Source organism: Pristiophorus japonicus, chromosome 23 (assembly GCF_044704955.1).
Source record: "Pristiophorus japonicus isolate sPriJap1 chromosome 23, sPriJap1.hap1, whole genome shotgun sequence".
Taxonomy (NCBI): domain Eukaryota; kingdom Metazoa; phylum Chordata; class Chondrichthyes; family Pristiophoridae; genus Pristiophorus; species Pristiophorus japonicus.
Genome location: NC_091999.1, coordinates 62958235 through 62985666, shown reverse-complemented (window position 1 = coordinate 62985666; position 27432 = coordinate 62958235). Strand labels below are relative to the sequence as shown.

At 49.0% G+C, this 27432-nt stretch overlaps 2 protein-coding genes and 1 long non-coding RNA gene across 4 annotated transcripts in view; 1 reads left to right on the top strand and 2 right to left on the bottom strand.

The window, feature by feature from the left end:
* Positions 1-8904, bottom strand: part of LOC139235390 (uncharacterized) — a 54165-nt gene extending 45261 nt beyond the window's left edge. For both annotated transcript variants that reach the window (XR_011588474.1, XR_011588475.1), the window contains exon 1: positions 8417-8904. This is a non-coding gene — a long non-coding RNA (uncharacterized lncRNA). The remainder of the gene's footprint in view (positions 1-8416) is intronic.
* LOC139235389 (zinc finger protein 551-like) overlaps positions 1-11062 on the bottom strand; it is a 35615-nt gene extending 24553 nt beyond the window's left edge. The window contains exon 1 of the mRNA XM_070866526.1: positions 11031-11062. The gene's annotated coding sequence lies outside the window, so the exon portion shown is untranslated. The remainder of the gene's footprint in view (positions 1-11030) is intronic.
* Positions 11063-11074: 12 nt separating this feature from the next.
* Positions 11075-26613, top strand: LOC139235671 (zinc finger protein 436-like; the record flags this gene model as incomplete). Its single annotated transcript, XM_070866712.1, has 2 exons — positions 11075-11083; positions 25729-26613. Coding segments are annotated over exons 1-2 (894 nt in total), but the record flags the coding sequence as incomplete, so codon positions are not given.
* Positions 26614-27432: the final 819 nt, after the last annotated feature.

Sequence of the window (27432 nt, the reverse complement as noted above, 5' to 3'; positions counted from 1 at the left end):
CATGTCCTTGCTCATGTCGGCTGTAATTGTGTAGAAAGGGGATGTGTGAAGTGATGGTGTTTGTATGGAGATGTGAAACAAGGAAACAGTATCTGTGTGTGACAGTGACACAGCCCTGTGGTCACAGGCAGAACCTTGCACCGATATCCTTGTGGTTATGGTTTGAGCAGGGTCAGATCAGGAATGTAGCAAACCAGTTCAGTATAAATATCGCCAGTGTAACCACAGCTTGTTAGACACACCTGGGGAGAGGAGCCCTGGGAACCCACTCCATTATCCCTGTTCTCTGGATCCAGTAACTATACTGTCTGTATGTTTGCAGTGCTGTTAATAACGTCAGTAAAAGTCAGTCTATCGTTCTGTGCTTGATTATCTGGTGTCTGAAACCACAAGACTCAATATTTAGAGTCAACAGGATGAACTAGTGAAAACATCACGACCCAATACTCCAGCTCTATATTCACAGGAGAAAGTTGGTCATCTAACTCCTCGAGTGGGCAGAGTAGAGAAAGATACTGACTCTCAGAACATCTCGAATCTGTTGTATATAGCGTTCAAATCCTGACCGGTTCCAATTGTCAGTTTCCATGACAGTGAAGGCAATTCAAGACAAAAAGGGGCGAGAGGGGGGGATGTAATGTGGGAAATGCAGCAGCCAATTTGTGCACAGCAGGATCCCACAAACAGCCCTGTAATGATGACAAGACAATCCGTTCTCAGTGATGTAAGTTGAGGGATACACATTACCCAGGACACCGGGGTGAACTCCGCCTGTTCTTCCTCTGAATCGTGGCCGTGGGATCTTTTACATCCAACTTAAAATCTAGGCAGGGCATCGGTTTAATGTCTCATCTGAAAGACGGCACCTCTGACAGTGCAGCACTCCCTCTGTACTGACACCTGGAGTCTGGGCCTAGATGATGTGCTCGGGCTCTGGATTGGGAATTGAACCCTCACTCGGCCGAGAGTGCTACCACTGAGCCAAGGCTGACAGGGTCTGTTCCCTGTTCCCGTTACACTAGACCGTGCCGGTGTTATTACACTGACCCACACATTCATACTGCAGTGGGCCTTGACTCTGTTATCACACATTCGGTAAAGCATTTGTTACAACAAGAAAACAACCAGAACTTACATTAATATAGCGCCTTTAATACAATGAAACATCTCACGGTGCTTAACACGATCGATATCAATAAGAAAACATTTTTTACACAGAGTCACAGAGAAAGATATCAGGACAGATTCCCAAAATGTTGATCGAAGAGGTAGTTTTTAAAAAGAACCTTGAAAGAGTAGGTGGAGGTTTAGGGGGGAATTCAAGAGCTTAGAGCTTCGGCAGCTGAAGACACGGCCACCAATGGTGGGGCGATTAAAATCAGGGATGGGCAAGGACAGATTTAGAGGAGTGCAGAAACTCAGAGGGTGGTGGGGCTGTAAGAGTTTACAGAGATAGGGAGGGGCGAGGCCAGGGAGAGTTTTGAAACCAAAGATTAGAATTTTAAAATCGAGGCGTTGCTTAACCAGGAGCCAATGTAGGTCAGTGAGCACAGGGGGATGGGTGAATGAGGTTATAGCAATAGGCCCCGACTTGCACACACTATTAGAGGAGATCCAATCTTTGTTTTGTTGCACTGGACACTGCCTGTGTGACCATCACACTCGATCCAGCATTGTGTTCAGTATTACACTAGAGTCTGCCTCTGTTATTATTGGATCAAACACTGTCTTTGTTACTCTCACAGTGGGCCATGCATTTGCTGTTATTACTCCGGACCCTGTCTCTGGAATTGTTACACTAGACCTGAAAATAACCTGCCCCTGTAGTTCCAGTTCTAGTGCACACCTCTATTATTATAACTGTAGATCGTGTCTCTCTTGTATTCCATCGAGTATGTTTCTGGTATTGTTAAAGTGTTAAAGGCTTCTGTTAGAGGGGATAGAGTCACACTTTGTTATTATTGCAAAAACGCTGTTTCAATTATTAAATACTTGTTTACAGTGTAAAACTAGGCCTTGTCTCTGTTTGTATTACGCCGGACCCTGTCTCCGTTTGTATTACGCCGCACCCTGTCTCCGTTTGTGTTACGCCGGACCCTGTCTCCGTTTGTGTTACGCCGGACCCTGTCTCCGTTTGTGTTACGCCGGACCCTATCTCCGTTTGTGTTACGCCGGACCCTGTCTCCGTTTGTATTATGCGGACCCTGTCTCCGTTTGTATTACGCCGGACCCTGTCACCGTTTGTATTACGCCGGACTCTGGGTCTTTTGTGATGCACAATAGCATGAGCCCAGGCTGGCCCAACAGCGTGTGCCCGGGCTGGCCCAATAGCGTGAGCCCAGGCTGGCCCAACAGCGTGTGCCCGGGCTGGAAGTGGAGGTGCAAACACGGGGCCTGCGGGCTGTGATTCGGGGCTTGGGACCGAGCCCGGGTGTGTGTGTCGCTGATGGTGCGGAGTGTTGTCTCTCGAGCCTGGGCCCGCGCTCGGTGGTGCCGAGAAACAGGAATGGGGTAAGGCACTTCAGCTGGGGGAGTCATGCACTGGGAGTAGGGTAAGGCACTTCAGCTGGGGGAGTCATGCACTGGGAGTAGGGTAAGGCACTTCAGCTGGTTACGGAGATAGGGACGGGTGTAGGGGCTGGAGGAGGTTAGAGATCGGGACGGGTATCTGGTCTGGAGGAGGTTACAGAGATAGGGAGGGGTGTAGGGGCAGGAGGAGGTTACAGAGAAAGGGAAGGGGTCAGGGCTGGAGGCGGTTCGAGATAAGGAGGGGTGTAGGTTTGGAGGAGGTTACAGAAATAAGCAGGTGCTGGAAGAGGTTGCAGAGATATGGAGGGGTGTAGGGGCTGGAGGAGGTTACAGAGATAGGGAGGGGTGTAGGGGTAGGAGGAAGTTAGAGATAGGGAAGGGTTCAGGGCTGGAGGAGGTTGCAGAGATAGGGATGGGTGTAGGGGCTGGTGGAGGTTAGAGATAGGGAGGAGTGTAGGGCGGAAGGAGGTTTGAGGGATATGGAGGAGTGTAGGGCTGGAGGAGCTTAGAGATAGGGAGGGTGGTAGGGGCTGGAGGTTGTTACAAGGGATAGGGAGGGTTGTTGGGGCTGGAAGTGGTTGCAGAGATTGGAACGTTGTCGGGGCTCGAGGAGGTTAGAGATAGGGAGTGGTGTAGGGGCTGGAGGAGGTTACACGGATAGGAAGAGGTGTAGTGCTGAAGGAGGTTACAGAGATAGGGAGGGGTGTAGGGGCTGGAGGTTACAGAGGTAGGGAGTGATGTAGGGGCTGGAGGAGGTTACAGAGATAAGGAGGGGTTTAGGCTGGAGGAGGTTAGAGATAAGGAGGGTTGTAGGGGCTAGGGGAGGTTACAGAGATAGGGAGGGGTGTAGGGCTGGAGGAGGTTACAGAGATAAGGAGGGGTTTAGGCTGGAGGAGGTTAGAGATAAAGAGGGTTGTAGGGGCTAGGGGAGGTTACAGAGATAGGGAGGGGTGTAGGGCTGGAGGATGTTGCAGAGATAGGGAGGGGTGTATGGCTGGAGGATGTTGCAGAGATAGGGAGGGGTGTACGGCTGAAGGAGGTTACAGAGATAGGTAGAGGTGTAAGGCTGGAGGTGGTGAGAGATAGGGAGGGGTGCAGGGGCTGGAGGAGGTTTGAGAGATAGGGAGGGGTGCAGGGGCTGGAGGAGGTTAGTGAGATAGGGAGGTATGTAGGGGCTGGAGGAAGTTACAGAGATAGCGAGGGGTGTCGGTCTGGAGGAAGTTAGAGATAGGGAGGGGTTTAGGGCTGGAGGAGGTTACAGAGATAGAGAGGGGTGTAGTGGCTGGAGGTTACAGAGATAGGGAGGGGTTTAGGGCTGGAGGAGGTTACAGAGAGAGGGAGGGGTGTAGGCGCTGGAGGGGATTACAGAGAAAGAGAGGGGTGTAAGGGCTGGACGAGGTTACAAACAAAGGGAAAGGTGTAGGGTCTGGTGGAGGTTAGAGATAGTGAGTGGTGTAGGGACTGGAGGTTGCAGTGATATGGAGGGCTGTAGGGGCTGGAGGACATTATAGAGAGAGGGAGGGTGGTATGGCAGGAGGAGGTTATCGAGATCGCAAAGGGTGTAGCGCCTGGAGGAGGTTAAAGAGATAGGGAGGGGTGTATGGGCTGGAGGAGGATATAGAGGGGGAGGCTTGTAGTGCTGGAGGACGTTACAGATAAAGGGAGGGTTGTCAGGGCTGGGGGAGTTTACAGAGATCGGAAGGGTTGTCGGGGCTGGAGGAGGTTACAGATAGGGGAGGGTGCAGGGGTTGGAGGAGACTACAGAGATAGGGAGGGATGTAGGGGCTGAAGGAGGTTCCATAGATACGTAGGGCTGTAGGAACTGGAGGTGGTTACGGAGATAGGGAGGGGTGTTGGGCCTGGATGAGATTAGAGGTAGGGAGGGATTTAGGGCTGGAGGAGGTTATAGACAGAGGGAGGGGTTTAGGGGCTGGAGTTGCTTACAGAGATAGGGAGGGGTCTAGTGCTGGAGGAGGTTACAGAGATCGGGAGCTGTGTCGGTGCTGAAGGTTACAGCGATAGGGACGGGTGTAGGGGCTGGAGGAGGTTAGAGAGATGTGGAGATGTGTTGCACTGGAGGTTACAGATGGGGAGGGATGTAGGGCTGGAGGAGATTGCAGAGATAGCGAGGGGTGTAGGGTCTGGAGGAAGTTACAGAGATAGGGAGGGGTGTAGGGTCTGGAGGAGGTTACAGAGATAGGGAGGGGTATCGGGTCCGGAGGAGGTTACAGAGATAGGGAGGGGTGTAGGGTCCGGAGGTGGTTACAGAGATAGGGAGGGGTGTAGAGGTTGGAGGAGGTCAGAGATAGGGAGAGGTGTAGGGGATGGAGGAGATTAGAGATAGGGAGGGGTGTATGGGCTGGAGAGGTTACAGAAATAGGGAGAGGTGTAGGTCTGAAGGAGATTGCAGAGATAAGGAAGGGTCTCGGGGCTCGAGGAGGTTACAGAGATCGGGAGGGGTGCAGCGATTGGAGGAGAGTACAAACATAGGGAGGGGTGAACGGGCTGGAGGAGGTTACAGAGATAGGGAGATATGTAGGTGCTGGAGGAGGTTAGAGATAGGGAGGTATGTAGGTGCTGGAGTAGGTTGGAGAGATACCAAGATGTGTAGTGCTGGAGGAGGTTACAGAGGGGGAGGGTTGTCGTGCTGGAGGAGGTTGCAGACGTAGGGAGGGATGTAGGGGCAGGGGGAGGTTAGAGAGCTAGCAAGAGGTGTAGGGCTGGAGGAGGTTACAGAGATACGGAGGTGGATAGTGGCTGGATGGGATTAGAGATATGGACAGGTGTAGGGGCTGGAGGAGGTTTAGAGATAGGGATGGATGTGGGGCTGGAGGGGGTTTAGAGATAGGGAGGGATGTAGGGCAGGAGGAGGTTCAAGAGATAGGGAGGGATGTAGGGGTGGGGCTTTGGGGCTGGAGGAGGTTTAGAGAGATATGAGAGGTGTCGGTGCTGGAGGAGGTTGAGAGAGATAGGGAGGGATGCAGGGCTGGAGGAGCTTAGAGAGATAGGGAGGGTTGTAGGGCTGAGGAGGTTACAGAGATAGGGAGGGGTGTAGGATCTGGAGGTGGTTACAGAGATAGGGAGGTGTGTAGGGGCTGGATGGGGTTACAGAGATAGGGAGGTGTGTAGGGGCTGGATGGGGTTACAGAGATAGGGAGGTGTGTAGGGGCTGGAGGAGGTTTAGAGAGATAGGGAGGGATGTAGGGCTGGGGCTTTGGCGCTGGAGGAGGTTTAGAGAGATATGAGAGGGGCCGTTGCTGGAGGAGGTTACAGAGATCGGGAGGGTTGTAGGGCTAAGGAGGTTTAGAGAGATAGGGAGGGGTGCAGGGCTGGAGGAGGTTAGAGATGGGGAGGGGAGGGGAGGGGAGGGGAGGGGAGGGGAGGGGAGGGGAGGGGAGGGGAGGGGAGGGGAGGGGAGGGGAGGGGAGGGGAGGGGAGGGGAGGGGAGGGGAGGGGAGGGGAGGGGAGGGGAGGGGAGGGTGAGGGATATTAACACGAGGCTGAGAATTTTAAATCAGAGCCTCGCTGGGGCCGAGGAGGGGGGGAGAAGTGCAGGAACACAACCCCCTCACTCCCTACCCTGCACTAACCCCCATCATCTGTTAAATCACCTGGAGTTCCAGTGACACTCCTCCCCCTCTCTCTCGGTATTTATCTACTCACTGCCTCACTCAAAGCGTATTGACAGTCCGTGTGAGAGCCCTCGTTGTCCCAGAATTGCTCCCCGTGGACACCGACTGACCTTCCTCGTGCCTCCACCACCCTCCTCCTGTTCCGTGACGGCCGACAAATTCAGGTTGTGTTCCAGTCAGCAAGCGAAAGATCGGGAGTGGGGGTGTATAAATTAAAACATTTGGCGGGCCGGAGTAAGGGGCTTGGGGGGCCGTGTCCTGCCCACGGGCCGTATGTTTGACACCCCTGAGCTACACTGTCAAGCCCTGTAAAAGTTTTCTATGTTTCAATGAGATCACCTCTCATTCTTCTAAACTGTAGAGAATATCGGCCTGGTCTACTCAATCTCTGCTCACAGGACAATCCCCCCATCCCAGGATTCAGTCTGGTGAACCTTCGTTAACATCCTCAATGGTAAGTACATCCTTCCTTGGGTAAACAGCCAAACTGTACACAATACTCCAGGTGTAGTCTCACCAGGGCCCGATATAATTGCAGTAAGATGTCTGGGAACAAGTTATTATTTAAATGGAGAAAGATTACAAAATGCTGCAGTACAGTGGGACCTGGGGTCACTTGTGTATGAAGCACAAAAGGATAGTATGCAGGTACAGCAAGTGATCAGGAAGGCCAATGGTATCTTGGCCTTTATTGCAAAGGGGATGGAGTATAAAAGCAGGGAAGTCTTGCTACAGCTGTATAAGGTATTAGTGAGGCCACACCTGGAATACTGCATGCAGTTTTGGTTTCCATATTGACAAAAGGATTTACTTGCTTCGGAGCCCGTTCAGAGAAAGTTCACTAGGTTGATTCTGGGGATGAGGGGGTTGACTTATGAGGAAAGGTTGAGTAGTTTGGGCCTCTACTCATTGAAATTGAGAAGAATGAGAGGTGATCTTATCGAAATGTATAAGATTATGAGGGTGCTTGACAAGGTGGATGGAGAGAGGATGTTTCCACTGATGGGGGAGACTCGAACTAGAGGGCATGATCTTAGAATAAGAGCCACCCATTTAAAGCAAAAATGAGGAGGAATTTCTTCTGAGGGTTGTAAATCTGTGGAACTCGCTGCCTCAGAGAGCTGTGGAAGCTGGGACATGAAATAAATTTAAGACAGAAATAGACAGTTTCTTACACGATAAGGGAATAAGGGGTTATGGGGAGTGGGCGGGTAAGTGGAGCGGAGTACATGATCAGATCAGCCATGATCTTATTGAATGGCGGAGCAGGCTCGAGGGGCCGTACGGCCTACTCCTGTTCCTATTTCTTATGTTCTTATGTTTACTCTTATCCTCAAATCCTCTTGTAATAAAGGCTGACATACCATTTGGTTTCTTCATTGCTTGCTGTACCTGCATATTAACTTTCAGTGATTCGTGTACAAGGACACCAAGGTCCCTCAAAACACCAACATTTTCCAATCTCTCACCATTTCAAGTAGCTGTTTCCAGTCCACTTTGGCTAAATCACATATCAGCTTAGTAAAATTGGCTTTTCCCCAGTTGTGAACTTTTATTCCTAGTCTATCTTTGTCCTTTTCCATAACTACCCTAAATCTAACTGAATTATGATCACTAGCACCAAAATGCTGTCCCATCGATACCCCTTCCGCTTACCCAGCTTCAGTACCTAATACTAAGTCCAGAACTTCCTCTTCTCTTGTTGTGCTTGCTACGTACTGGCTAAAAAGTTCTGCTGGTTGCTGACCCCTCTGCGAAGGGAAATAGATCCTTCCTCTCCACTCTATCTAGGCCCCTCATAATTTTATACACCTCATTAAGGTCTCCCCTCAATCTCCTCCGTGCCAAAGAAAACAAACTATTAAGAGGGTTGGTGGGCTGGAGGAAGTTACAGAGATAGGGAAGGGCGAGACCCTGGAGAGATTTGAACAAGAGGATGAGTATTTTAAAGGCTGATGCCACCAGCCATCTCGCCCAGCACAGAATGTAACTCACTACCAACAAGAAGGATGTTACTTTAACTGCTAAAGTTGCATAATGCGGGGAAATCAATCTCTGTCCCTTTAACTAACAGCGACATGGAAAGAGGGAAATGAATGACCTTTAAACACCAGGTCCACTTGGCACTAAAATGTCTGAAACTCATAATAGGAACTCATAAATAGAAAGAAAATACTGACAAATGTTAAACTGTTTTGTTGACAAAAGAAATCTCGATTTAACTTTAAAAGATGAATTGTTTAACAGAGACTCACCTGACAGGCTGACTCAGGATCCACCCCTCAAGCACCGCGATTGGGTGCAGAACACGCTGCTCCCTGGGCCCTCCGGCCTCTGACCTCTCTTCCTGTTGGTTCCCAGGGCAATCAAACACCACTCGCCAACATTACGCTGCCAAATTAAGTTGAGAGGCTCGGAGGAAGAAATAAAATGAGGCCGTGAATGAGTTAAGAAATAAAATTAGAAAAGCATGATTAAATAAACAAGGAGAGGCAATGTAAATTAAAGGGTACAATCCTAAAGGGGGTGCATGAACAGTGAGACCTGCGGGTATATGTGGACAAATCACTGAAGGTGGCAGGACAGGTTGAGAAAGCAGTTAAAAAAACTTACAGGATCCTGGGCATCACAGAGTACAAAAGCAAGGTGGTTATGATGAACCTTTATAAAACACTGGTTCGGTCTCAACTGGAGCATTGTGTCCAATTCTGGGCACCGCACATTAGGATGTGATGGCCTTAGAGAGGAAGCAGAAAAGATTGACAAGAATGATTCACGAGATGAGGGACTTCAGTTCCGTGGATTGACTGGAGAAGCTGGGGTTGTTCCTCTTGGAGCAGAGAAGGTTGAGAGGAGAATTGCTAGAAGTGTTCAAAATCATGAGGGGTCCGGACAGAGTAGATAGAGAGATACTGTTCCCATTGGTGTAGGGGTCGAGAACCAGAGGAGACGGACTTAAGGTGAATGGCAAAATAACCAAAGGTGACATCAAAAAAATCTATTTTATGCAGCGAGTGGTTAGGATCCGGAAAGCACGGCCTGAAAGGGTGGTGGAGGAAGACTCAATCACAGCTTTCAAATAAAAAGGAAGTTGGATAAGTATCTGAAAAAAAAACATTTTGCAGGGCCGGGGGAAAAGGGAGGGGAGTAGGCAAGGGTTCGACGGGCCGAATGGCCTTCCATGCTGTAACCATTCTCTGATTGTGTGAGCAGAACCACTCTGTTCCCTGACTCAATCTAAAGCCTTCCTGATTGTGAGCACCTCTGTTAAACCTGCCCTGCACCTTCACTGCTCCAAGGAGAACCACCCCAGATGCTGCAGCCATCATCTTATTGAGTGGCGGCAGGCTCGAGAGGCCAAAGGGCCGACTCATCTCCTATTTCTGATGTTCTCATGTGTTCATGTCACTGGTCCCCATCCTGCACCTGCTCCCTGCAGTAAGATGGCCGCCGCACATGCTCCCTGACCTGCAGCGGGACAATGGAAAGTATGGTGATGTCGAGGAAGCCCCGCCCCTGTTGCTCCCTGTTCCCCGTGGCGGGCGGACCCATGCTGCCCAAAGCTGGCGGCCGAACTCCCGGCAATCCCCGACAATAACCAAGGCCCGTCCCCGCCCGAAGGTACTCCACAGCCGCCACCCAAATCTCACCGCCCGCGCGTGTCCATGAGTCTGAGTCCTCAGGGAGGCTGGGCGCACTGCCCGGGCTGCTCATCCATCCTCCACGGCTGGGGGGGGGGCAAAACGTCGCCCGTCGGCAGCTAATCTCCCACAATAGGCTGGCCCCGCGCCTGCGCACAACTCAGTCCCGCCTCACCTGGGCCCCGAGCTCAAAGGCTGCGAGCGGAGCCCACCAACATACCCCCCAACCGCAACACTCAGCCCGCAGCCAATGGCGAGGCGGCGCGGGGCACCAGCCCACCCAGCGCCCTGCTCCGCGCCAATCAGTGGCGGGGGGGCGGGGCCGGGGCACCAATCAATCACTGGTCCCTGAAGGTACTGACTCTGGCTGGGTTCAGTTCTACACTCACTGGTTCCCCTCCCCTGAAGGTGCTGACTCTGGCTGGGTTCAGTTCTACACTCACTGGTCCCCCTCCCCTGAAGGTACTGACTCTGGCTGGGTTCAGTTCTACACTCACTGGTTTCCCTCCCCTGAAGGTACTGACTCTGGCTGGGTTCAGTTCTACACTCACTGGTTCCCCTCCCCTGAAGGTACTGACTCTGGCTGGGTTCAGTTCTACACTCACTGGTTCCCCTCCCCTGAAGGTACTGACTCTGGCTGGGTTCAGTTCTACACTCACTGGTTCCCCTCCCCTGAAGGTACTGACTCTGGCTGGGTTCAGTTCTACACTCACTGGTTCCCCTCCCCTGAAGGTACTGACTCTGGCTGGGTTCAGTTCTACACTCACTGGTTCCCCTCCCCTGAAGGTGCTGACTCTGGTTGGGTTCAGTTCTACACTCACTGGTTCCCCTCCCCTGAAGGTACTGGATCTGGTTGGGTTCAGTTCTACACTCACTGGTTCCCCTCCCCTGAAGGTACTGACTCTGGTTGGGTTCAGTTCTACACTCACTGGTTCCCCTCCCCTGAAGGTGCTGACTCTGGTTGGGTTCAGTTCTACACTCACTGGTTCCCCTCCCCTGAAGGTACTGACTCTGGCTGGGTTCAGTTCTACACTCACTGGTTCCCCTCCCCTGAAGGTACTGACTCTGGTTGGGTTCAGTTCTACACTCACTGGTTCCCCTCCCCTGAAGGTGCTGACTCTGGTTGGGTTCAGTTCTACACTCACTGGTTCCCCTCCCCTGAAGGTACTGACTCTGGCTGGGTTCAGTTCCAGACACTAGATGGCCGCGCATGCGCTGTGCTACTCACTGAATCAAGATGGCGGAGCGCTGAACCTGACTTCCTGCTCGAATATGGCCGCCGTTAGCTTGGGCCTGTGACGGGAGAAAGCCCCGAAGCTGCATCCGCCGATAATCCGGTTATTATTCCGGGCTTGCGGCGGGAACCGGTTGTTTATGAAGCCTCCCCAGCTCCCCGCTGGTCCCTCACCCGGCTCCGTCCCGCTGAAAAAGAGACTCCTTAGGAGCCTGTCCAAAACATGTCTTCTCCGCCATTACACGCACGGCGCATGCTCCAAACACAGCCACGGCCCGCGCCTGCGCACTGAGCTCCTGCAGACTGGATGCAGCACATTTTCCCCCGTAGGGTATGCTGGGTAGATAAGACCATGACAAACAGGCAGGAGTGGGCCAGATACTGCACGGTTATATACAGAGTGAAGCTCCCTCTGTACTGTCCTAAACAATCCCAGCGCAGGTACAGCACGGGTTAGTTACAATTTAAAGCTTGCTGTACGCTGACTTTCATCAAACACTCCCAGGGCAGGTACAGCACATGTTAAATACACAGTAAGGGTCCCTGCACTGCCCCGCCAGGTATTCCCAGGGCATGTACAGCACGGGTTAGATACAGAATAAAGCTCCCTCTGCACAGTCCCAAGAAACAATCCCAGGGCAGGTACAGCGCAACTATTTTGTTGTTAATCTGTAAATCAAATGCCCCTGATTAAAGGGAGGAGGGCACTATAACCAACAAAATAAACTAATTAAACTTTAGATGGTAAACTTAAATCAAATTAAAATTTGGTTGCTCGAGGTGACGATGCACTCCAGTCCCTCCAGTGCTGACCTCTTACAGAAGGCCGCAAGCGTACAGGTAGCAGGTACAGCAGGGGTTAGAGACAGAGTGAAGCTCCCTCTACACTGTCCCATCAAACACTCCCAGGGCAAGTACAGCATAATTTAAATGCAGGGTAAACGTTTTTCAAAACAGCCAATCCAAAAATTCACAGGACAAGCACAACACAGGTTAGGTACACATTATCATCATCATAAGCAGTCCCTCGAAATCAAGGAAGACTTGCTTACACTCTAAAGGTGAGTTCTTAGGTGACTAAACATTCCAATACGGGAATTACAGTCTCTGTCACAGGTGAGACAGCCGGTCATTGAAGGAAATGGTGGGTGGGACTGGTTTGCGCATGCTCCTATGCTTGGTTTCTGCATGCTCTCAGTGATGAGACTCGAGGTGCTCAGCACCCTCCCGGATGCACTTCCTCCATTTAGGGCGGAATTTAGCCAAGGGCTCCTAGGTATCAGTGGGGATGCTGCATTTTTATCAAGGAGGCTTTGAAGGTGTCCTTGAAAAGTTTCCTCTGATCACCTTGGGCTCGCTTGCCATGTAGGAGTTCTGAGCAGAATGCTTGCTTTGGGAGTCTTTTGTTAGCCATGTGAACAATGTGGCGAGCCAGGGTATCTCTGGAGATGGAGCACGCCGTGTCCACAAGAGATGGACACTGCAGAGACTGGAGTGCATCATTTCAAGAGAGAACAGAATTTTATTTTAATTAATTTGATTTGATTTGACAAAGGTTCCCTTTATGTTGAATTATTAAGTTGTGTTTTTGGTGCCCTCAAAAAAAAAACAAGGGGGCACTTTAATGAAAGTTTCTGGAGTGTAACCCTCCCCCCCCCTTTAATCAGGGGGCACTTGATTATTGTTCTACTTAAAATAGTTGTGAACAATGTGGCCCACCCAACTCAGCTGATCGAGTGTGGTCAGTGCTTCGATGCTGAGGATGTTGGCCTGATCAAGGAAACACCAGTAATGGTTTGATGAGAATGACCAGGAGATCCAAGATCTAATAAATCGCAAGCACAGGGTATTTCTGAACCTAAAACAACAACCCAACTCGGGACCAACAAAGCAGCATTACAGGTGGTTTCAGGCCGAGGTCCAAGAAAAAACCTGTGACCTAAAGCATAGATGGTTCGTGGATAAATCACAGGAGGTTCAGCAGCTGGCTGACAGCCATGATGTGTGAGGATTCTTCACATCAGTCAACGCCACCTACAGCACAACCACCCAAGGCACCACCCCACTGTTGGCCAAGAATGGGGAAACACTCATCAAGGACATCGAGGCAGCCATGACCCGCTGGAAGGAACACTTCGAAGATCTCCTTAACTGACACTCTGCCTTTGACTCGAGTGTCCTCGACTCCAACCCACAGCATGCTACCCACCACCATCTCAGCAAAACCCCAGCCCTGTACGAGATGGAAAAGGCCATCCGCCAGCTCAAAACCAACAAGGCAATGGGAGTGGACGAAATCCCCACTGAGGCACTAAAGTATGGCGGAGAGGCACTATTGGCACAAATGCATGACCTCATCTCTCTCATCTGGAAGAAGGAGGGCATGCCTGGAGATCTCAGAGATGCAGTAATCGTGACCATCTTTAACAAAGGGGACAAGTCCGACTGCGGCGAATACAGATGAATAGCCCTCAGAAAGCCATCACTTGAATCGTCCTCAACCATCTTCTCCCTGTGGCTGAGGAGCTCCTCCCGGAGTCACAGTGTGGTTTTCATCCTCTGCGGAGTATAACGGACCTGAGTAGTTACACAGTAAGGATCTCAATACACTCTCCCACCAGACACTTGCAGGGAAGATACAGCATGGGTTAGATACAGAGTAAAGCTCCCTCTACACTGTCCCATCAAACATTCCCAGGGCAAGTACAACATGGGTTAAATAGATATTAAAGCTTCCTCTATACTGTTCCATCAGACGTTCCCAGGGCAAGTACAGCAGAGGTTAGACAAAGACTACATCTCCCTCTGACTTGTCCAGCCATTCCACGGCAAATACAGCATCAGATCGATATAGAGAAAATCTCCCTCTCTACTGTTCTGCTGGACATTCCCAGAGCAGGTACAGCACGGGTTAGATACAGACTAAAGCTCCCCTTACATTGTCCCATCAACCATTCCCAGGGCAGATACCACCAAGCTCATGGTCTACAGGGCTGTAGTAATACCCGCCCTCCTGTATGGCTCAGAGGAATGCACCATGTACAGTAGCCACCTCAAGTCGCTGGAGATATATCATCAATGATGTCTCCGCTTGATCCTACAAATCCCCTGGGAGGACTGGCACAGCAACATCAGCGTCCTTGTCCAGGCTAATGCCCCAGCATTGAAGCACTGACCACACTTGATCTGCTCCGCTGGGCAGGCCACATAGTTCGTATGCCAGACACGAGACTCCCAAAGCAAGTGCTCTAGGTGGAGCGCCTTCACAGCAAATGAGCCAAAGGCGGGCAGCGTAAACATTACAAGGACACCCTCAAAGCCTCCCTGAAAAAGTGCGACATCCCCACTGACACCTGGGAGCCCCTGACCAAAGACTGCCCTAAGTGGAGACAGTGAATCCGGGAGGTCGCTGAGCACTTCGAGTCTCAATGCCGAGAGCATGCAGAAATCAAACGCAGGCAGTGGAAGGAGCATACGGCAAAGCAGTCCCACCCACCCCTTCTCTCAATGACTATCTGTCCCACCTGTGACAGAGTCTGTGGCTCTCATATTGGACTGGTCAGCCACCAAATAACTCACTTCAGGAGTGGAAGCAAGTCTTCTTTCGATTGTTCCTCGATTCCGAGGGACTGCCTGTGATGATGATGATGATGATGATGATGATGACAACGCAGGTTAGATGCAGAGTAAAGCTCCCTCCACAATGTCTCACCAGACATTCCCAGGTCGGTACAGCGTGGGTTATTAAAGGTTAAATCTCACTCGAGCCTGTCCCAAACATAGAAACATAGAAACATAGAAAATAGGTGCAGGAGCTGGCCATTCAGCCCTTCTAGCCTGCACCGCCATTCAATGAGTTCATGGCTGAACATGAAACTTCAGTACCCACTTCCTGCTTTCACGCCATACCCCTTGATCCCCCGAGTAGTAAGGACTTCATCTAACTCCCTTTTGAATATATTTAGTGAATTGGCCTCAACTACTTCCTGTGGTAGAGAATTCCACAGGTTCACCACTCTCTGGGTGAAGAAGTTTCTCCTTATCTCGGTCCTAAATGGCTTACCCCTTATCCTTAGACTGTGACCCCTGGTTCTGGACTTCCCAAACATTGGGAACATTCTTCCTGCATCCAACCTGTCCAAACCCGTCAGAATTTTAAACGTTTCTATGAGGTCCCCTCTCACTCTTCTGAACTCCAGTGAATACAAGCCCAGTTGATCCAGTCTTTCTTGATAGGTCAGTCCCACCATCCCGGGAATCAGTCTGGTGAATCTTCGCTGCACTCCCTCAATAGCAAGTATGTCCTTCCTCAAGTTAGGAGACCAAAACTGTACACAATACTCCAGGTGTGGCCTCACCAAGGCCCTGTACAACTGTAGCAACACCTCCCTGCCCCTGTACTCAAATCCCCTCGCTATGAAGGCCAACATGCCATTTGCTTTCTTAACCGCCTGCTGTAACTGCATGCTAACCTTCAATGACTGATGTACCATGACACCCAGGTCTCGTTGCACCTTCCCTTTTCCTAATCTGTCACCATTCAGATAATAGTCTGTCTCTCTGTTTTTACCACCAAAATGGATAACCTCACATTTATCCACATTATAATTCATCTGCCAGGCACTTGCCCACTCACCTAACCTATCCAAGTCACTCTGTAGCCTCATAGCATCCTCCTCGCAGCTCACACTGCCACCCAACTTAGTGTCATCCGCAAATTTGGAGATACTACATTTAATCCCCTCGTCTAAATCATTAATGTACAATGTAAACAGCTGGGGCCCCAGCACAGAACCCTGCGGTACCCCACTAGTCACTGCCTGCCATTCCGAAAAGTACCCATTTACTCCTACTCTTTGCTTCCTGTCTGACAACCAGTTCTCAATCCACGTCAGCACACTACCCCCAATCCCATGTGCTTTAACTTTGCACATTAATCTCCTGTGTGGGACCTTGTCGAAAGCCTTCTGAAAGTCCAAATATACCACATCAACTGGTACTCCTTTGTCCACTTTATTGGAAACATCCTCAAAAAATTCCAGAAGATTTGTCAAGCATGATCTCCCTTTCACAAATCCATGCTGACTTGGACCTATCATGTCACCATTTTCCAAATGCGCTGCTATGACATCCTTAATAATTGATTCCATCATTTTACCCACTACTGAGGTCAGGCTGACCGGTCTATAATTCCCTGCTTTCTCTCTCCCTCCTTTTTTAAAAAGTGGGGTTACATTGGCTACCCTCCACTCGTTAGGAACTGATCCAGAGTTAATGGAATGTTGGAAAATGACTGTCAATGCATCCGCTATTTCCAAGGCCACCTCCTTAAGTACTCTGGGATGCAGTCCATCAGGCCCTGGGGATTTATCGGTCTTCAATCCCATCAATTTCCCCAACACAATTTCCCGACTAATAAAGATTTCCCTCAGTTCCTCCTCCTTAATAGACCCTCTGACCACTTTTATATCCGGAAGGTTGTTTGTGTCCTCCTTAGTGAATACTGAACCAAAGTACTTGTTCAATTGGTCTGCCATTTCTTTGTTCCCCGTTATGACTTCCCCTGATTCTGACTGCAGGGGACCTACGTTTGTCTTTACTAACCTTTTTCTCTTTACATACCTATAGAAACTTTTGCAATCCGCCTTAATGTTCCCTGCAAGCTTCTTCTCGTACTCCATTTTCCCTGCCCTAATCAAACCCTTTGTCCTCCTCTGCTGAGTTCTAAATTTCTCCCAGTCCCCAGGTTCGCTGCTATTTCTGGCCAATTTGTTTGCCATTTCCTTGGCTTTAATACTATCCCTGATTTCCCTAGATAGCCACGGTTGAGCCACCTTCCCTTTTTTATTTTTACGCCAGACAGGAATGTACAATTGTTGTAATTCATCCATGCGGTCTCTAAATGTCTGCCATTGCCCATCCACAGTCAACCCCTTAAGTATCATTAGCCAATCTATCTTAGCCAATTCATGCCTCATACCTTCAAAGTTACCCTTCTTTAAGTTCTGGACCATGGTCTCTGAATTAACTGTTTCATTCTCCATCCTAATGCAGAATTCCACCATATTATGGTCACTCTTCCCCAAGGGGCCTCGCACAATGAGATTGCTAATTAATCCTCTCTCATTACACAACACCAAGTCTAAGATGGCCTCCACCCTAGTCGGTTCCTCGACATATTGGTCTAGAAAACCATCCCTTATGCATTCCAGGAAATCCTCCTCCACCGTATTGCTTCCAGTTTGGCTAGCCCAATCTATGTGCATATTAAAGTCACCCATTATAACTGCTGCACCTTTATTGCATGCACTCCTAATTTCCTGTTTGATGCCCTCCCCAACATCACTACTACTGTTTGGAGGTCTGTACACAACTCCCACTAACGATTTTTGCCCTTTAGTGTTCTGCAGCTCTACCCAGGGTAGGTACAGCATAGGTTAGATACAGAGTTAATCTCCCTCTACGCCGTCCGATCAAACACTCGCACAACAGACACAGCACGGGTTAGTCAGAGAGTAAAGCTCTCCATGGACTGATCCATCAAACACTCCCATCGCAGGTACAGCACGAGTTAGATACAGAGTAAAGCTCACTCTACACTGTCCCAACAAACACTCCGAGGGAAGATACAGCACGGATTAGATAAGAGAGAAAAGCTTGCTCTACACTATCCCATCAAAAACTGCCAGAGCAGGTACAGCATGGGTTCGACAGAGAGGTTTAGGCTCGGTTTTCCAGGACTTGGGACCTGGGCAACAGAAGGCACAGTCACCAATTATAATCATGGATGCTCAGGAAGACAGATATCTCATGGGTGGGGGGCAGGATGGAGGTTGTGGGGCTGGAGGAATTTACAGAGCTAGGGAGGGGCGAGGCAATTTAGGGGTTTGAAAATATTAGAATTTTCAAATCAAGGTGTTGCTTAACTAGAAGCCAATGTAGGTCAGTGAGGACAGGGGTGGTGGGTGACCTGGACTTGGTGAGAGTTAGGGCATGGGCAGCCGAATTTTTGATTAACTCTAGTTTATGTAGAGTCAAATGTGGGAGGAGTGCATTGGAATAGTCAAGTCCAGAAGTAACAAAAGCATGGATGAGGGCTTCAGCAGTGGATGAGCTGAGGCAAGAGCGGAGACGGATGATGTTACAGAGATGGAAATAGGCAGTCTTAATTATGCCGTGGATATCTGGTTAAAAAAAACTATTTTAGGGTTAAGTATGACACCAAGGTTGCAAAAAGTCTGGTTCAGGCAGAAGTTGGGGAGAGGGACGGAGTCTGTGGCTAGGGAACGGAGGTTGTGGCAATGACAATTACAAATATCAGAATATTTGACAGGCTATCATGTGCAAAATGTGTGGATGAGTTTGTAAAATTCAATCGGTTACAAAAACGGGTTACAGAAAATAACGGATTTCGAACCCTATGCAAGATGGTTCAAGAAAGGGGTTGTTCAAAGGAGTTCAGTTGAGTTTAAACTGACACACTGCAGTTAAGTCTACTACAACTACAACTCGTACTCAAATGGAACAAGTTTGGAGTTTTATCGAAGGTGAACTAGGTGAGAAATGACTTAAGTTAGATTCAGAAAAAGCACTAAAATGGAACAGTCAGTATCAGAACATCAATTAGTCTCCTCTGATCATGGAGGAATCAAATATTCGACAGACTGTGTTTGAAACAAAGATAATTTATTCAACATTTATACACAATATTAATCTCCAGCTCAGGTATAGGGGTTATTAAGATCATCAGAAACAAAGTAGAGCTGCCAGAGTGAACATGTTTCAGTGCCCAATGCAATCACAGTAAATCCTGTTCTATTCACAAATGCAGCCTTTCTCCTCAGCCCATTCAAAACTGAGATAAGGAGAAATGTCTTCTCTCAGAGGGTTGTAAATCTTTGGAATTCTTTGCCCCAGAGAGCAGTGGAGGCTGGGTCATTGAATATATTTTAGGCGGAGATAGCCAGATTTTTGAGCGATAATGGAGTATAGGGTTCTGGGGAGCGGGCAGAGAGGTGGAGCTGAGTCTATGATCAGACCAGCCATGATCTTATTGAATGGGGAGCAGGCTCAGGGGTCCGGGTGGCCCACTCCTGCTCAAATTTCTCATGGTCTTATGTACCCAGCATGCCCCGCGCGGAAGAATGTGCCGCACCCAGACTACAGGAGCTCAGTGCGCAGGCGCCGATCTTGGATGTGTTTGGAGCATGCGTGGTGCGTGTAATGACGGATTAGACACGGTTTGGACAGGCTCCTTAGAAGTGTCCTTTTTAACGGGACGGAGCGGAATAATGGACCAGCGGGGTGCCGGGGAGGCTTCATAAACATCCGGTGCCCGCCGCAAGCCCGGAATAATAACCGGAATATCGGCGGTTGCAGCTTCGGGTCGTTCTCCCGGTCACAGGCCCAGACTAACGGCGGCCATCTTGGTACAGGAAGGCACGGTCATCGCTCCGCCATCTTGGTTCAGTGAGTAGCATAGCGCATGCGCTGCTATCTTGGTGCCGGAACAAAGTGAAAGATGTCAGTGTCTGGAACTGCACCCAACCAGAGTTAGTACCTTCAGGGGAGGGGAACCAGTGTGTGTGGAACTGAACCCAGCCAGAGTCAGCACCTTCAGGGGAGGGGAACCAGTGAGTGTAGAACTGAACCCAGCCAGAGTCAGTACCTTCAGGGGAGGGGAACCAGTGAGTGTGGAACTGAACCCAGCCAGAGTCAGCACCTTCAGGGGAGGGGAACCAGTGAGTGTAGAACTGAACCCAGCCAGAGTCAGTACCTTCAGGGGAGGGGAACCAGTGAGTGTAGAACTAAACCCAGCCAGAGTCAGTACCTTCAGGGGAGGGGAAGCACTGAGTGTAGAACTGAACCCAGCCAGAGTCAGCACCTTCAGGGGAGGGGAACCAGTGAGTGTAGAACTGAACCCAGCCAGAGTCAGTACCTTCAGGGGAGGGGAACCAGTGAGTGTAGAACTGAACCCAGCCAGAGTCAGTACCTTCAGGGGAGGGGAACCAGTGAATGTAGAACTGAACCCAACCAGAGTCAGCACCTTCAGGGGAGGGGAACCAGTGAGTGTAGAACTAAACCCAGCCAGAGTCAGCACCTTCAGGGAAGGAGATGGAGGGGAGCCAGTGAGTGTCGAACTGAACACAGCCAGAATTGGTGGTGAAAATTGGAAGTGGATGGAAAACAGTCTATAACATAAGAAATAGAAGCAGGAGTAGGCCATTTGGCCCCTCGAGCCTGCTCCCCATTCAATAAGATCATGGCTGATCTGATCATGGACTCGGCTCCACTTCCCTGCCCGCTCCCCATAACCCTTTATTCCCTTATCGTTCAAAAATGTGTCTATCTCCATCTTAAATTATTCAATGACTCAGCTTGCACAGCTCTTTGGGGCGCAGAATTCCAGGGATTTGCCACCCTCAGAGAGGAAATTCCTCCTCACCTCACTTTTAAATGGGCGGCTCCTTATTCTGAGACTATGTCCCCCGAGTTTTAGTTTCCCCTATGAGTGGAAATATCCTCTCTGCATCCACCTTGGCGAGCCCCCTCATTATCATTAAGTTTCAATAAGATCACCTCTCATTCTTCGAAACTCCAATGTGTATAGGCCCAACCTACTCAACCTATCCTCAGAAGTCAACCCCCTATCTCCGGAATCAACTTAGTGAACCTTCTCTGAACAGCCTTCAATGCAAGTATATCCTTCCTTCAATATGGAGACCAAAACTGTACGCAGTACTCCAGGTGTGGCCTCACCAATACTCTTTACAGTTGTAGCAGGACTTCTCTGCTTTTATACTCTATCCCCCTTGTAATACAGGCCAACATTCCATTTGCCTTCCTGATTACTTGCCGTACCTGCATACTAACTTTTTGTGTTTCATGCACAAGACCCCCAAGTCTCTCTGTAATGCAGCTCTTTGCAATTTTTCTCCATTTAAATTATAATTTGCTTTTCTATTATTTCTGCCAAAGTGGATAACTTCATATTTTCCCACATTATACTTCATCTGCCAAATGTTTGCCCTCTCACTTAACCTGTCTATATCCCTTTGCAGATTTTTTGTGTCCTCTGCACAATTTTTGTAACAACAGCAAACTCGGTCCCTTCATCCAAGTCATTAATATGGATTGTAATTAGTTGAAGACCCAGCACCGATCCCTGCGGCACCCCACTAGTCATGTTTGCCAACTGGAAAATGACCATTTATCCCGACCCTCTGTTTTCTGTTGGTTTGCCAATCCTCTATCCACGTTAATACATTACCTCCAACCCTGTGAGCTTTTATCTTGTGCAGTAACCTCTTATGTGGCACCTTATCGAATGCCTTCTGAAAATCCAAATACACCACACCCACTGCTTCCCCCTTATCCGCCCTGCTCATTACATCCTCAAAGTACTCCAGCGAATTTGTCAAACATGATTTCCCTTTCAGAAAACCATGTTGAATCTGCTTGATTGAATCATGCTTTTCCAAATATCCTGCTACTGCTTCCTTAATAATGGACTCCAGCATTTTCCCAATGACAGATGTTAGACTAACTGGTCTAAATTGTCCTGCTCTTTGTCTGCTTCCTTTTTCAAATAGGCACGTTACATTTGCGGCTTTCCAATCTGTTGGGACCGCCATAGAATCCAGGGAATTTTGGTAGATTACAACCAATGCATCCATGAACTCTGCAGCCACTTCTCTTAAGATCCGAGGATGCAAGCCATCAGGTCAGGGGACTTGTCTGCCTTTAGTCCTGTTATTTTACCTAGTACTACGTCATTAGTGATAGTGATTGTATTGCATTCCTCCCTATCTATAGCCCCTCGCTTATCCACTGCTGGGATGTTTTTACTGTCTTCTACCATGAAGGACTCTTACTATCTGTTTTTATATTTTGTGCTAGTTTTCTTTCATAATCTATCTTCCCTCTCAATCATTTTTTTTAGCCATTCTCTGCTGGCTTTTAAAAATGTCATACATCTCTGGCCTCCCACTAGACTTGGCCACACTGTATGCCTTTGTTTTCAATTTGATACCTCCCTTATTTCCTTAGTTAGCCACGGATGGTTATCCCATCTCTTACAGTCTTTGCTTCTCATTGGGATATATTTTTGTTGCAGGTTATGAAATATCTCCTTAAATGTCTGCCACTGCTCATCAACCATCCCATTCTTTAATCTATTTTCCCAGTCCAATTTAGCCAACTCTGCCCTCATACCATTGTAGTCTCCTTTATTTCAGCTTGGGACCCTGGTTTGAGAACCAACTTTCTCACCAACCAGAATATGGTTGAATTTGAAATTCAACCATATTATGGCCACTCGTTCCGAGAGGATCTTTTAGTACCAGATCATTTATTAATCCTGCCTCATTACGCAGTACTAGATCTAAGATAGCCTGCTCCCTGGTTGGTTCCACAACATACTGTTCAAGGAAACTATCCCAGATACACTCTATGGACTCCTCCTCAAGGCTACCCTGGCCAATTTGCTTTGTCCATTCAATATGAAGTTTAAAATCACCCATAATTATTGCCGTTCCTTTATTACAATCCTCCATTATTTCTTGATTTATACTCCGTCCAACAGTGTAGCTACTGTTAGGGGCCTATAGACTCTTGTCCACCAGTGATTTTCCCTTTATTATTCCTCATCTCCACCCAAACTGATTCAATATCTTGATCCTCTGAGCAAATATCGTTTCTCACCAACGCACTGATCTCATTCTTTATTAACAGAGCTACCCCACCTCCTTTTCCTTTCTGTCTGTCCTTCCAAATTGTCAAATATCCCTGAATATTTCGTTCCTAGTCCTGGTCACCTTGCAACCACATCTCTGTAATGGGTATCAGATCGTACCCATTTGTATATATTTGTGCCGTCAATTCATCTATTTTGTTACAAATGTTATGTGCATTTAGACAAAGAGCTTTTAAATTTGTTTTTTTTCCTGTTTTTCCTGCTTTTTTCCTCTGTCCTTCCAACTCACTTTCTATATTTTTGCTTTCTAATTCCAGCTTTACTTCCCTCCCACTGAATCTATTCTCAGGTTCCCATCCCCTGCCAAGTTAGTTTAAACCCTCCCCAACAGCACTGACAACCCCCCCCACCCCCGGCGAGGATATTGGTCCCGGCTCTGTTGAGGTGCAACCCGTCCGGCTTGTACAGCTCCCACCTCCCTCCAGAAGCGGTCCCAATGCATCAGGAATCTAAAGCCCTCCCTCCTGCACCATCTCTCCAGCCAGGCATTCATCTGCTCTGTCCTCCTATTTCTGTACTCACTAGTTCATGGCACCATGAGTCATTCTAAATATTACCCTAGACCATGTCACTGTTTGTTTATAATTACACATGACCCAGTCTCGGTTTATATTACATTCGACCCTGCCTCTGTTTATATTACACTAGACCCTGTCCCTGTTTATACTACACTTGACAGTATCCCTGTTTATAAATAGAAGTATAGAGTACAAACGCATGGATATTATGATGAACCTGTACAAAACAGGAGCAGCTGGGGTTGCAAGGGGGATAGAGTATAAAAGCAGAGAAGTCCTGCTACAACTGTACAGGGTATTGGTGAGGCCACACCTGGAGTACTGCGTACAGTTTTGGTCTCTGTATTTAAGGAAGGATATACTTTCATTGGAGGCAGTTCAGAGAAGATTCACTAGGTTGATTCCTGAGATGAGGGCATTGACTTATGAAGAAAGGTTGAGTAGTTTGGACCTATACTCATTGAAGTTCAGAAGAATGAGGGGTGATCTTATTGAAATTTAAAACATACTGGAGGGCTTGACAAGGTGGATGCAGAGAGGATATTTCCACTCATAGGAGAATCCAGAACTAGAGGGCATAGTTTCAGAATAAGGGGTTGCCCATTTAAAACTGAGATGAGGGGGAATTTCTTCTCTCAGAGGGTTCTAATTCTGTGGAATTCTCTGCCCCAGAAAGCTGTGGAGGCTGGATCATTGAATTTTTTTAAGGTGGAGATAGACAGATTTTTTGAGCGATATGAGAGTAAAGGTTTATGGGAGCGAGGGGGAAGTGAAGTGGAGTTGAGTCCATGATTAGATCAGCCATGATTTTATTGAATGATGGAGCAGACTCGAGGGGCCAAATGGCCTACTCCCGCTCTTATTTCTTGTGTTCTCCTTAGAGCAGGGAAGATTGAGAGGAGATTTGATCGAGGTGTTCAAAATCATGAGTGGTCTTGCCAGAGTAGATCGAGAGATACTGTTCCCATTGGCAGAAGGGTCGAGAACCAGAGGACACAGATTTAAGGTGATTGGCAAAAGAACCAGAGGCGACACAAGAAGAAACCTTTTTGCGTAGCGAGTGTTTAATATCTGGATTGCACGGCCTGAAAGGGTGGTGGAGGTAGACTCAATCACGGCTTTCAAAAGGGAGTTGGATAAGTACCTGAAAGAAAAACATTTGCATGGCTGTGGGGTAAGGGCGGAGGAGTGGGACTAGCTGAGGTGCTCTTACAGAGAGCTGGCACGGGCTCGACGGGCCGAATGGTCTTGTTCCGTGCTGTAACCATTCTCTGATTCTATGGTTCTAACTCTCTCAGCATAAGCCTCTATTCCCTTCTCCCTCATATGCTGATCTTCAGTGCATCGATACTTGAAACACAGAGCGACCAATCCAGAGCCGCTCTGTATCAGGGTGGGTGCTGGATACGGAAGTCACTCCCTGGCCTCCTGTGTGGGTCTGTTTGTTGCATCAGTTTGACCTGGAGTGGAGAGGGGGAGAAGCTGCTTGGTTTAACCCCCAGAACCTCTGGGCCCAGTTGGGACCAACAATTTCCGATGAGAGACTGTCAACGGCGGTGGATTCTAGGGGAGATTAGGTTGTGAAACAGACACTGCCCGCACAATGTAGAAGCGTATTGTTTTAGGAACAAGTATTTCTGCAGAGGCTTTCAATATACAGATTTGTTTTAATCCATTTTTAGGATGTGGGTGTCGCTCGTAGGGCCAGAATATATTTCCAATTTCCATTTGCCCCTTGACAAGGTGATGGTGGGCCTTCTCGAACCGCTGCAGTACGTGTGGTGAAGGCCCTCCCACAATGCTGTTAGGTGAGGAGTTCCAGGATTTTCACCCAGTGACGATGTAGGAACGGCGATATATGCCCAAGTCAGGATGGTGTGAGACTTGGAGGGGAACTTGGAGGTGATGGATTTCCCATGCACCTGCTGCCCTGGTCCATCTAGGTGGGAGAGGTTGCGGGTTTGGGAGGTTCTGTCAAAGTTCTGGTCGAGTTGCAGATGTTTAAATTCCCTCCCCTTCACCCCGCCCACCTCTCCCTCCTCCAATAGAGGCCAGAATCTTGTGTCGGCCCAGACCGGTTGGTGGGTTCCCTTCCCTGCAGGACATTAGTGACCAGTTGGGTTATTACAACAATCCGGCAGCTTTCATGGTCACTTTTCTTCTGCTGATGGCCGCACAAATAGCCAGGTTCATTCAGCTCAATTTCACAACCTGCCTTTGTGTTTTTGTGGGTTCTCTCTCACCCACCCTTTTTCCTGTTTGAAATTAACTTTACAGGGTATTAAAAGGGGAGGATTTGTCAACCAGAGGCTCAAACCAACCATCACATTAAGATCTGACGGAGTCACTCGATTCACCGGGAACGGAATATCATCGGCCTTTGACCATGGAAGCAAAAAGCACTGTTCACAGCGGGGAGAAACAGTACACGTGCTCTGTGTGTGGACAAGGCTTCAGCCGATCATCCAACCTGGAGAGACACAAGTGCAGTCACACTGGGGAGAAACTGTGTAAATGTGGGGACTGTGGGAAATGTTTCAACTACCCATCCCAGCTGGAAACACATCGGCGAGTTCACACTGGGGAGAGGCCATTCAGCTGCTCCGATTGTGGGAAGGGATTCACTCAATTTTCCAACCTGCTGATACACCAGCGAGTTCACACTGGGGCGAGACCGTTAAGCTGCTCCGATTGTGGGAAGGGATTCACTCGGTCAGCCGACCTGCTGAGGCACCAGCGAGTTCACACTGGGGAGAGGCCGTTCACCTGCTCCGATTGTGGGAAGGGATTCCCTCGGTCCTCCCACCTGCTGGCACACCAGCGAGTTCACACTGGGGAGAGGCCGTTCACCTGCTCCGATTGTGGGAAGGGATTCACTCGGTCCTCCCACCTGCTGAGACACCAGCGAGTACACACCGGGGAGAGGCCGTTCACCTGCTCCGATTGTGGGAAGGGATTCGCTCGGTCTTCCCACTTGCTGGCACACCAGCGAGTTCACACTGGGGAGAGGCCGTTCACCTGCTCAGATTGTGGGAAGGGATTCACTACATCATCCCACCTGCTGGCACACCAGCCAGTTCACACTGGGGAGAGGCCGTTCACCTGCTCTGAGTGTGGGAAGGGATTCACTCAGTCATCCCACCTGCTGAGACACCAGCGAGTTCACACCGGGGAGAGGCCGTTCACCTGCTCTGAGTGTGGGAGGGGATTCACTCAGTCATCCACCCTGCTGAAACACCGAGAGTTCACAAGTGACTGCAGGGGTGGGATTCTGCTGTTATTGCTGCTGTTAATCACATGTGATCTGAACCATGTTCATTTTGACAGTTGGGGTTTGTTTCCGCTGATGTCAATAACTCCTGTAACTGGACTGGAGTTTAATATTTGGGAGAAAGACAAATAAATTCTTGTTGCTTTCAACACATTGGTGTGGATTTCTTTCTTTCCCACCAGAGAGTTTAGCATCACCTGGCTGGAGCTCAGTGAGGACAATCTGGGCGGAGGATCGTATGGGGGAGAAATTCAGCCTGGACACAGTCCTTCAGGGTCACACTGAGAGGGGCAAATGGCACTTTGGTCTTTCTAATCACTCTTCATTGACAGCGAAGTCGCCATGCGGGTTCACCTTGACATTGTAAGGTATGGATGATATCCACCCAAGGGTGTTTAAAGAGATGGGACGGCTGCTCTGTCAGCCCCTTGCCCAGATCTCCATCAGCTCAGTAGAGTCATGGGTTGTTCCCCGAGATTGGAAGGTAGCACACATAGTTCAAATTTTGGTAAATTGGCCACAAGTTGGGAACTGAAGGCCCATCAACGTGACCTCGATCACTGGGAAGGTGCTTGAAGGGATCCTGCAAAATGCTGTTTTCGATCATGGGGAAAGGGAAGGGCCCATTACAGATACTGAACATGGATTCTGCGAAACATGGTCACGCCTTACAAACTATCTTCAGTTTGTAAAGAAGTTGTTAGGTTGGTGGATGGGGGAATCCAGTTGACATTGTCTACCTCAGGATGTCAAACTCATTTTCTATGGTGGGCCTGATCCAATATCCTGGCACTTGGCATAGGCCACATTCAGCAAAAGCTATTAAAATAGGAATAAATGAAGAAAAACTGC